We start from the raw sequence: 11,576 nt of genomic DNA, 5'->3' as shown, positions 1-11,576 counted from the left end.
AAACCAACATGCAGCGCTCCCCGGCCTCTCCAGCCCCACCCCCGGTGACAGGGGACTGGTTCTGGGGCCCCTGGAAGGCAGTGGATGATTCATGGTCATGGATATGCTTACATAAACACTCCTGGCCAAACCCAGGGAGTTCTGGGAATCGCAGAGGAGGGCAGTCGGGAAGCAAGAGAAGAAGGAATTTTCAGCAGGAGGTGGAGGAGCTTTGTTTGTTGGGGCTTTGGGGGGGGCAGTGTAGGAATTCTTATGCAGGTGCCCAGCAAAGGGCCCTGGACCCGTCTTCCTGAGACTCAAGACCAGGAGAGCTAAGAAAGCCACTTTTTATTCCACAACCAGTTAATTCCAGCTACCACACAGTGACACGAGTTCTGCAGCATGCCCCGGTATCTAGGTCAGTACTGCCCCAGAACTTTCTGCAGTGATGGAAAGGTTTGCCCGCACTCTCCAATACAGTAGCCACTAACCACTTTTGGTTACTGAGCACTTGAAACGTGGCCAGTACAGCAAGAGAAAATGAATTTTTAATTTAAGTTAATTGAAATTCAAATGCCACATTTGGCTCGTGGCTGCTGAACTGGAGACGGCGCTCCAGGGCCTGGCCTCGTCCGGGGACAGTCTGGCTCGAAAGCCAACTCCGGAGAGAACACGCGACAGAGAGGGCCCCGGGGGTCACCACCGCCCCTCCCTGGAGATTAGCAGCAGCCCCGCTATGAAGAGGGCCAATCTCAGAGCGGCGGCACGCCACGGGCACGCCGGATGAGGTTCGCCAGCCGCTTGGCCAGGCCGCCCGTGCTGGGCTCCTCGATGTGGAAGGTTCGGGTGAGAAGGTTGTAGAAGGAGCCGTAGCACACAGCCACCACCGTGCACGTGAGGCAGATGGCGTTGTAGGGCATGCTGAAGTCCGGCGTGGGCAGGCTCACCAGCAGCGGCTCCGTGTAGAGGCGCACGAAGTAGCTAGAGCTATCAGACACCGGGTACCTGGGGGTCGGGAAGGAGGGATGAGGCAGGAGGAGGCTGCTCCGCCCCATCCCCACTCCTGGCTGCACTGGGCTCACATGCAGCGGGCAGGGTTTGCAAAGCTTTTGTAGCCTCAAAACCTTTTTGACAGAAGACGTCTCGGATCAACACAGGAACAACGTAAGACCGCACAGAGACCCGTTCAAAGGAGAGCCGGCCTGTGCTGAGGGGAGGAAAGGGGCCCGGCCTTCGCTGGGCCGCCTCTGCCTCAGCCTCGAGGCCGGCTCCTCAGAGAAGTCCTCCTGGATAAGCCTCTAGTGTGCTCCCTAGCAACGCCCCCGACCACATTACTCTAGACCAGAGTCTCCCCTCCAGCCTCTTGACAGGAGCAGGGCAGGGGCAAGGCTGTTTCGTGTCCTGCTGGGTGCCCGGTGCTCTGTGAGGCCCTGGCATCTGATGGGCGCTCGTGAATATTCATTAAGAGAATCAGTAAGTAAGTGCAGGCTAGAACTACAGCTCTCCCTGTCGATTTCCTCCTCTGGAAGCATTTCAGAATCGTTTCACAGAGTCAGAACAAATATGACAGACCACCAGGATTTTTACTGGGATTGAGTTAGCCCTGCACGTCGCTTTGGAAGGGACAACACCCAGCCCCGACCTGGCCGGCAGGACCTGATGGCCCGTGCGGATGCCCGCCCGGAAGCAGACAGCTGAGGTCATACTTACAGGGACTTGAAGAGGGGGCTCTCTTCCCAGTCCACGGGCTTGGCTGCCACCGTGCTGGGCACGAGGGCACTGATGACAGACGGGCTGTGGGGAGGCAGACAGGCATTCTGTGAGTGTGTCTCCCCCACCAGGGGCGGGCAGCACAGCGGGGGGCCGGGGGCTGCAGGGCGTATGTGAGGGGAGCCCACCTGACGTAGAAGCCGTGGTTGGGGTCCGGGGTGTACTCTGTCCACTTGAGTAGCGCCCTCTCAAACTGAATGGAGACCTTGGTGGCCGAGTTGGCCGGCAGCTGAATCAGCATCTCCAAGAGGTGTGGCTGCAGCCGGTCCTGCGCGGGCTGGTAGTGGACGTAACCTAGGGACAGGCAAGGGTCACCCACACCTCTCTCCTGGGCTCAGACCACCTGCACCCTTGTCCCTACCTATCAAGGCCTCAGGCTCTGGATCGCAGCAGCCAGTGAGGCTCAGGGAGGGGAGCAGGGTCCTAGAAAAGGGAAAAGATGTTTCCAGGGCAGCTGTCCCAAGACACGTTCAATCTAGTCATTCCTCACGTCACCAAAATGGGGGCACCAGGCATCAGGTGCCTGATGTGATGATGCAACAGGAAGTTCACAGAACTGGAAGTTTCCTGGCCAAAACGTGCAACCTGAATCTAATCAAGGGTCTGTAACCACCAGCACACAAGAAACATAAGGGAGGCAGGAACATGTTAAACATAGGCACAAGGACAGATTTAGAATGTAGAACACTCCATACAACAAGTGACCAAATTTCTCCAACAAATAGAGTTGGGGGGCGGGGGAATGGGAACTGTTAGATTAAGAGAGACTGAAGAACAAACACTGCAATGCAAGAGGTCAATAATGGGGAAACTGAGGGTGGAAGAGAGGGAGCACCTGGGAGCTCTGTGCTTCCTGCTCAGTTTTTCTCTCAACCTAAAATCGCCCTAAGAAAATGAAGTCTATTAATTAAAAAGAGAGAGAAACTTGAGAGCATATCAAGCAAATGCAATGTGAGGACCCTGTTTAGAGTCTAACCCAAATAGACCAATTTTAAAGGGTAATTTTCAAGGCCACTGGGGGAAACAGGAGTGCCAAGGGCTGACGGTATTTTTTAGAAGGCCTTCCCCTGTTAGAGATGTATCCTGATGCATTTAAAGGTAGGCACAGTGTCTAGGATCTGTTTTAAGATACTCCAGCAGAAACAACAAAACTGAGAAACGAAGTAAGGGCGGAGATCACACACAAGGGGTCGTGGAGGCCGCAGGCGCTGGGTTACAGGCACATGTCCCGCTGCCCCATCTGCGTGTGAGCGTGACACTTTCCAGAGCAAAAAAAGGTTAAAAAACAAAAGAGAAAAGCCTACAAAATACAGGGGTGGGATGTTCGGAGAAGAGATTCTGAAGGTGGTGCGAAAGAGAAGTAAAACCACCCCGGGTCTGAAACCACGGGCAACGAGAGGTGTGCAGGGACGGGAAGCGTGGCCGCTGGGGACGTGCCCGAGAGGTGCTCTGGGTCAGGTGTCCCTCCCCTCCAAACGACAAGCGAATTCCTCTTCAAAAGAGAAAATATTTTTGAAACTACACCTCGTTACCCCTCTCAGGGAGGCAAAAACCATCTATTTCAGCTTTATCTTTTTTTGGTTTCTATGTGGTTTCTCCTGCTGCTCACCTGTTCTCTACTGCAAGCCCACGAATCAGCACAAAAGGGTGTGCCAGGGGCACCAAGGAAGGAGGAGGAGTAAGTAAGTGTGAAAGATGAGGAAATCGCTGCCCTTGTGAAGCCCTTCTATTAAGAATCAGCAGTTACAGGGGCGCCTGGGTGGCTCAGTCAGTTGAGTGTCCAACTTTGGACTTCAGATCAGGTCATGATCTTACAGTCTGTGGGTTCAAGCCCCACATCAGGCTCTGTGCTGGCAGCTCAGAGCCTGGAGCCTGCTTCGGATTCTGTGTCTCCCTCTCTCTCTCTCTGCCCCTCCCCTGCTCACTCTCTGTCTCTGTCTCTCAAAATAAAACAAAGACATTAAAAAAAAAAAAGATTTCAAATAAAAATAAAAAAAGATGATAAAAATTTGAAAAAAAATTTAAAAAATTGAAAAAAAAAAAAAAGAATTAGCAGTGCGACATGTTGGGGTTGGTTTTGTGGTAGGAATGCCTCCTGCATCTGGCACAGCAAGGCTACTCTTTCCACATTTCAGACTCTTTCAGACTTTGTGCTGGTGCAGACACTCATTCCAAGACACTTGAGGAATGACCGGGAGAAATGAGGGTTTGGGGGACCGGGGAGGGGGAGAGCAAGCAGGGGCGGAGGGAGTGGCGGGGGGTGGGGGGCCTGGTTCGGGACTCGGCTCTCACTCGGTTTGTTGTCCTTGCCCTTGGAGGTGATGGTGAGGGTGTGCACGTAGAGCCGCAGGTACCAGGGCACGGTGTCTAGCAGCAGCACGGGGAAGGCCCGGTAGGGGTGTGTGTTGTAGAGCAGCGTGTTCAGCTCCCCGCTCTGCAGCCCGTAGCCGCTCACGTACCGCTGCGCGTACAGGAAGGGCACTGGAGGGGCCTCTGCACAGAGGAGTCCACGGTTAAGGGCTCCTGAAGGCAAGGGTCACTCCTCACGCCTGCTCCCCTGGCCTCATTCAGAGCCTCAAGGCCAGGTGGCAGCAGGAAGAGCTTCTCCGGCAGAACTGGGAAACCTGCATTCCGGAAATCAGCCCCGTCTTCCCCGGCCCACAGCAGGACAGAATTCCTCTAACTGTCTAAGTACTTATACGTGCTGCGCTCTGTGCCCCTTCCAGCCCAAACCAGCCGCCCTTGGGATAGTCTGTGCATTTCCTTGGTTAACACTGAGTGCAACCACAATCAATTGATTGTTTCAGGTCTGCCTCAATCAACAGACATAATGTTTCTCAAATGCAGGGTACCTTAGGTCTTCAAAAAATGTTTGCTGATTGATGAACAAACTGTTTTACGTTAATTATGTGACCTACTCTGCTGGGTAATTAATTCTGTCCCCGTTTTCCAGATGAGGCAGTTAAGGTTAGGAGCCTGCCCAAGGTCACAGAGCTTAGAAGATGGAGTTAGATCAGAACAGCGACTCCAGAGGCTTCTGGGTGGCTCAGTCAGTTAAGTGTCTGACTTCGGCTCGGGTCATGATCTCATAGTTCATGAGTTTGAGCCCCGCATGAGGCTTTGTGCTGACAGCTCAGAGCCTGGAGCTTGCTTCAAATTCTGTGTCTCCTTCTCTCTCTGCCCCTCCCCTACTTGTGCTCCGTCTCTCAAAAATAAACATTAAAAAAAAAAAACCAACCCAACAGGAACTTGGGACCTGGGTGTAAACACAAGCCCCGTACCCATGGTGACAGGAAGGACTCGGAGTTTTCCCAGTCTGCACCCACCATTCTCTGGGGGGCTTTTCCACTTGAGCTGGACGTTGAGGTTACGGGAGTTGTTGATCACGGCCGTGTCCAACAAGTCATAGACGGCATAGGTCTTCCGGGCACCTAAGATGACGTCCTGGTAGGTGGTGGTTGGGCGCGGGTTCACCTCCAATGTCTCATTGTCCTGGGGGCACAAGGGCAGGGCTGAGAAGAGAGCAGAGGCGCAGGCCGGCCTTGGGCAGAGGGGGGCGGTTGTGCAGATGTTGGTACCTGGTTGTAGCCGGTGATGTCCACGTAGACTCGGCTCTCTGAAGCCAGGGGGCAGGGCTCCGTCAGGGTTCGGGAGAACATCCGAAAGAGGGACCAGTCTGAGGGGCAGACGGCAGGGCTGAGCGCGGGTTGGGGGCGGGCCTCGTGTGCACAGACAAGGCAGGGCCAGGGATGGTGGGGCGCGATAATGAGTTGCCGAGGCAGCCTACCTTTCTTCCCCTGTCCTGTGACGAAGGCATCAAACACAACAGAAAGGGTCTGCCTCAGCTCCCAGGAGATGCTGGTACAGCGTGCATTCTACCACAGGGCCAGATGGTGGCAGTGAGGACACCTCAGTCCCTGCCCCCGACCACACGCACACAGCCCTGGGGACTCCTACCCGGATCCAATTCCAAGTCTATTATGTATCTTCCCACCCATCAGTTTCCTACTGTTCGCTACCAACAACTTGACCCTGTGCCAGCGGCATTCTGTACCAGTCGGATGAACCATCACCGACACCCGTAGGAACTGATATTATTGTTATTCTCCTTTGACAGAGGAGGAAACCGGGCTCAGGGAAATGAAATGATTTGCTCAAGGTCATGCCCACAGTGACTGAGCTGGCAGCTGCACACACAGCTATTGTTCTTAGCCACTGTGCTCCATGACCAAGACGTACTGGATGCTTGCCAGGCAGCCACTCAGTTTCCTTGGTGTGTGGCCAATGTCCCAAATAATCATCACCATGGCCATGGCTTACTACCGGCTCCGCCTGAGACACACACTAGGCTCCGTGCTTTATCTGAATGGTCCCTCGGGGCCCCTGGATGGCAACCTCACCCCCACTCCCCGTGACTTACCCCGCAAACAGGCCGGATATGCACTGCCTGGGAGTGGTAGCTAGTGTGGAACAAGCGATCAGCCTTGAGCAGCATGGACAGGCCTGCCTGGAGGAAGCAGGAGGAGGGGACAGGTCAGCGCTGCACGGTGCGGCACCTGCACTGAACACAGCCTGGGGGGCAGGCAGTGAAGGGGCGCTCTCCAGGGCTCCCACGCACATTCAGGGCGCTCGGCCTCACCTTGGAGCTGCAGGGCAAGAGCTTCTTCCACGGGGTGAGGTTCTCAGTGCAGACAACCTCTCGTGGCAGCACAGCATAGCGCAGGAAATCGTGATCAGTGCCTGAGGGAGACTCAAGCTGTCTGGGGCGGGCTTTGGGGCCCAACTCTTCAGGGCCCATACTTCAAAGTTGGGGTGACCATCTCCTGCTCGCCATGCAATCCTCCAGCACCACCACCCTAACAGTCCCCGCTGGGGCGGGACCCCTTCTCTCCTTGGGAGAAGGCGGCAAGGCAGAGGCCACATGGTCCCGGGAAACCTTCCTTCGGGGCCTACACACCCAGGGGACTTATGACCCGGCCCAGCTGAGGAAGGTGGGAGCTGAGGAGAGACGACACAGAGGCTCAGGCAAGAGGGGCCGGAAAGTAGGAAAGAGGCTCGGGGCTATCTCACCATTGGCCAGCCCCAGGGGTTTGAAGGAGGCAGTGGGTGTGACCGTGTTGGTGGAGTCAATGAAGTTCAGAGAGGCGCAGAAGATGCCCGAGAGCACGTTACTGAGCTCCTTCCAGGATGTGTCCACACTGGATGGAGACACAAACCCGCTCCCCGTCACGGGGCTGCCTCTGCTCCCTCCCTCCAAGCCTGCGCTTGGCTGCCAAACCAACTAGACTGATCAGCTGAGGGAGCTGCCATGGCACTGCTGCCGGGCTCAGCCACCTCCTGGGTCTCGCCCCACCTACTTCTTCCTCCTCACTCTGGACATTCCTGCATCCCCACAGGTCTCTGTTCAGGTGACTCCTCCTGCCTGCGAATGTCCTACTCACCCCTCTCTGCCCACCTTCAAGGAAGCCCCCTCCTCCAGGAAGCCTCTCCTGCCCTCCTCCTGTGTTGCCATAGTTCTATCTGAGCCTCTCACGAGGTCCCTCCTCCGACATGGCTAGGTGGCGGCAGCATCTTGTTTTAAGTAGCTTTTCTCCTCAACTAGGCTGTGAGCAACTGGGGGACAGGGAGCAAGTCTGGGTCAGCTGTGTGTGTCCCGCAATACCAGGCAAAGCGCCCCACATCTTCAGAGGCTGAGATCAACCCACTGAACCACGCTGAGGTGTGCCCCGCTGGGCAAAACTACATATTTCCCTGTGAACGCCCTGGACATGAAAATAAGTCCTGGGTCCACCCTCAGAATGGGAAGTGTCACGTCTATACAGGCTGACTGAACAAGGGGAAACCACCATCCTAGGCCCCTACAAAAACATCAAATTAAATTAGGAAGAGAAATATCCCAACAGATTTGCTCTCTCTATTCATAACCACAAGCATAAAGCCAGAATTTCCAACATCAGCTCTACATTATAGGCAATAATGAGCTGAGGGGAGACAGCGACAGCAAAGCAGATGGGAAAAAAGGCAAAGGAGCCAGAGTTCAGGCAAGAGAGAAAGGCTTGGCAGGTCTGGAAGTCACTGCTTGCCCCTTATTTGATACCACCTTCGTGTTGTCCTGGGCTTTTCAATAATCCTCTGCTCAGAGCTTTTCAATCACTCCAATCCTGAGGACTCAAGTAAAGACTGAAAACTTAGAAGCCCACAAGCTCTGCCCAAGCCATAATCATGCTTCGTTTGGGGTGCACAATGGCCCACATAGCATTTCTTAAATTTTGAAATCACTGATATTTAAATTTGCCAATTTTCACACTAAAATCCAGATTTCTGGCATCCCTGGAAAATGAGAGCATCCGACGACAGGGGGCAACAATGTTCCCACAAGGCAACAATCTCCTGGGGCTGAGTGGCGCTGTCCTCTCAGGCTCTCTAGCCACAGTCCCCCACTCTATTATCCGCCCCCCTTATTTATTTATTTATTTATTTTTTATAGTTAGAAACTCTACCAAATTGTTAGCCTCAGTTCTGGTGACGTTTTACAAAATTAGTTCATGTCTTACGAAAATGTTCCCCACCATTAAAATCTCTTGTAGCCATTTTCAGGGACCTTAAGGATTTCAATGTCTTTAAGGCTCATAACATGGCATTACTATTGCCAGCATGTTTTACATTTCTGCAGAAACACATTCAGCTAAGCAGATTCATTGGCCAGCTAGCCCCCCTTTTTTTAATACTTGTGCTACTGATTTCTCACAGTGGCATTAAGAGGAAATTGTGGTACAACAGCACTACCTAAACCTGTCCTTCTCCCAAACAAGCTATTCCTCTAACATCGAGAGCTGGGATCTCGTAGGCCAGTTCTAGCCCACAGATGTTTTGTTTGGTCCTCCTGGTATGATGATGATGATGACGATGACGACAGTGAATGTCTTTTAAAAGGTTATCCAGCTTGGATATCACTTCTTACTTCCAATGCCAGCTTCACACCGCCTCCCCCACGGAACTGCTGTCCGCTGGAACTGCTGCTCCCCAAGAGCAGTGGCAGGCTGACAACACCCACGGCCGCCGCATCCCCTCTACGGCCTGCAACAGGACTCAAGGTGGGCACTCACTCAGTGACGGTGTCTTGGAACCAGACCCAGAGCTCTGCACCCGATGGGGCTTGCAGGAAAGGTGGCCCCCAGTATCGAGTCCTCCAAAAGCCTTGCGTGAATGACAAGTGCAGCTCTCGTAGAGAATATCTGGAGATCAACTGTCCCAGGGCCTTGGGAAATAGCCTATAATGAGACACTGGAAAAGGGGAGTGGGTGAGTGATAATCTTGGAGAACGGGTTCTCAGCCACCCCAAAGAACAGACCCCAGGCTCTGGTGCCAGAGAGATCCGAATGCCAGACCAAACTCATTTACTAGTGATGGGATCTTGACAAAGTGCCTTTTCCTCTCTACATCTCCAACATCTTCCTCACAATCGCTCACAGAACTTAGCACTGTGCCTACCACACAGGATAAATAGTAACCGCCAATAGCATCATCGTCAGTGTTGTCAACGCAGAGTTCTAACTAAAGGGATAGAGTGGCAGCCTGGACCTGCGGAAAGAGCACCTGGACTAGGAGTCAGGAGGAGTCACTGCCCCTCTCCAGGCCTCACTTTCACCACCAGTATAACGGGGTTCTTCAATAACTCTCCCATCCTTCCCCCAAGAGCTAGTTTGTTGAGCCCCAAGTCCATGGCCCAGAAACCCCTCCTAGGGACTAAGCTCCGCCTCCCAAAGCTTGCCTCTATGCACCGTCCCGCAGGTGCCACAGATACCTTTGCAGTCACACCCTCTCACCTTCTTCCCGCTGCAGCTCCGAATCCCAGCGCGTGCGGAACTGGAACGTGGCGGCTACGTCCCCAGAAGGCAGCGGAGTGATAACGAGCTCCTCCCGCAGGCTGTCGCGTGGGGGCTCTGCATGGCCACCGCCCACCCGCCCCGAGAGCAGCAGGACAAGCAGGACCAGCGGCAAGGCCACCGCCATGCCTGCGGCTGCTTCCGCCTCCCAGCAGGGCCCTCCCCCACGAAAGGCCGGCTTCCAATAGAAAGAGCGTATGGGAAATGACTTCCGGTGCCGTCCCGGAAACCGGAGTGAGATTACCGGAGAGAAGGCCTAGCTGGGTCATTCATGGCTGGTGGGTATTAGGGCGCGCGGTAGGGTCCAAGGGCGATGGGCGTTTGGCATGACGGGGGTGGAGGTGGAGCTGAAGGGATGACCCCCTACTTCGCGGTATTCCTACCCATTAGAATTTGCTTAATAATACCGAGTGCCGCCACTGCCGCTGTGCCTATGTGATAGTTGACGAAACAGACTGAAAAGGTTACTTTTGCTAGGTCACATGCTTCTGGTGCCTCCATTTGCCCAATACAAAGCCTGATGCAGAGCCTTCCTGTAACCCCCCCGAATAACTGTCCCCTTTATTGTGAAAAATATGTCAAACATAGGGCAAAATCGAAAGAATGAATGTTAATGAGCATGTATTTTCCCATCACCTAGAGCCCACCATTGATATTTTACTGTACTTGCTTTATCACATATTGGTCTATAAATCCCTCAATTCTTCTTATGTTTTGATACATTTCAAGGGAAAGTGCAGACATAAGTACACTTGCCCCTAAATATTTCAGCATGCATGTCAGTAAATAAAGGTTAACATGTGTTGACATTTTTCATTTGGTGTAAAATTTACATACAATGAAATGCACAATCCAAGTGCACATTCACTGAGTCTGACAAGAGCATACACCTATCAAGATACAGAACATTCCTAAAACCCCAGGAAGTTGGGTAATGTCCCTTGCCAGTCAATCCCTGCCACCCCCTCCTACCTTCTGGAGGTAACCACTGTTCTGATTTTTCTCCATGAAATAGCTTAATCTGTTCTATTGGCTCATATAAGTGAAACCATCATATAGTATGTATATTTTCTTGTGTAAGACTTCTTTCGCAGGAAGAATGTTTCCATCCAAGTTCTTGCATTTATCAGCAGCTTCTCTTTTTATTGCTACATAATATTAAATTGTATGAATATACCTTCTTTTATGCCATGATGAACACCTGAGCTCTTTCAAGACTTTAGTTACTATGAACTGGGTTACTGTATAAGTTACTTTGTAGACCTGTGTATATTTCCTTTGCTAAATACTTAGGAGTGGTCAAAGAATAGGTAAATGTTTAATGGTTTAAGAAACTGCCAGAGCTTTTTCCAAAATGTTATCATTTTATACACACCAATAACGTGAGAGTTCTGGTTGCTTCACATCCTGCTCAACGTTTGTTTTTAATTTTTTAGACTTTTTTCGCTTTAGCTATATGGTATATGTGTATGTTATTGTGGTTTTATTTTGCATTTCCCTGGTACATAATGATGTTGAGTACCTTTTCCTATGCTTATTGGCCATATATCTGTTTTCTTCTGTGAAAAGTCTGTTAAAATATTTTTGCCCACCCCTCCCCACCTTTTCTATTGGCTTATTTGTCTTTTTATTATTGAGTTGTAAAGTTCCAATGTGAAAACCCCTGCTTTGGTTTTTCCAGCTGCCCTATGAGAAACACATTCACAAAGGATTTTGCTCACAGTCTCTTGGGGAAACTCACAACCATACTTCTACGAAGAGCCAAATTTGGTGTTGGATCGGTCTGCCAAGATATACCCCAACCAACCAGAGGATGTGCCAAAAAGTGTCATTATGCCCTCATTTTACTTACATCTAGTGTTCTTTTCCCACTAGACATGGAATAGAAGAAAGGCCAGGAGTTTAGATGTTGGACAAAGATGCGTTCAAATCCCCACACCA

General features: G+C 52.1%; 1 protein-coding gene and 1 non-coding gene across 2 annotated transcripts; both read right to left on the bottom strand.

The window, feature by feature from the left end:
* Nucleotides 1-312: 312 nt before the first annotated feature.
* On the bottom strand, nucleotides 313-9,795 carry PIGT (phosphatidylinositol glycan anchor biosynthesis class T). The gene is made up of 12 exons (XM_029917802.1): nucleotides 9,576-9,795; nucleotides 8,856-9,033; nucleotides 6,820-6,947; nucleotides 6,389-6,489; nucleotides 6,170-6,256; nucleotides 5,537-5,624; nucleotides 5,328-5,425; nucleotides 5,076-5,241; nucleotides 4,042-4,242; nucleotides 1,878-2,043; nucleotides 1,690-1,773; nucleotides 313-984 (listed from the first exon to the last, which is right to left on the bottom strand). Exons 1-12 carry the CDS (start codon nucleotides 9,760-9,762, stop codon nucleotides 732-734), a joined length of 1,737 nt encoding a protein of 578 aa, XP_029773662.1. The 5' UTR covers nucleotides 9,763-9,795; the 3' UTR covers nucleotides 313-731.
* LOC115275597 lies at nucleotides 8,329-8,458 on the bottom strand. Its single transcript, XR_003901657.1, has one exon. It is a non-coding gene; the product is annotated as a small nucleolar RNA SNORA33 (small nucleolar RNA).
* Nucleotides 9,796-11,576: the final 1,781 nt, after the last annotated feature.

The sequence above is a fragment of the Suricata suricatta genome, chromosome 12 (genome assembly GCF_006229205.1).
Source record: "Suricata suricatta isolate VVHF042 chromosome 12, meerkat_22Aug2017_6uvM2_HiC, whole genome shotgun sequence".
In the NCBI taxonomy this organism is placed as follows: domain Eukaryota; kingdom Metazoa; phylum Chordata; class Mammalia; order Carnivora; family Herpestidae; genus Suricata; species Suricata suricatta.
The sequence above is the reverse complement of the archived record's forward strand: the minus strand, read 5'-3'. Positions and strand labels throughout refer to the sequence as shown.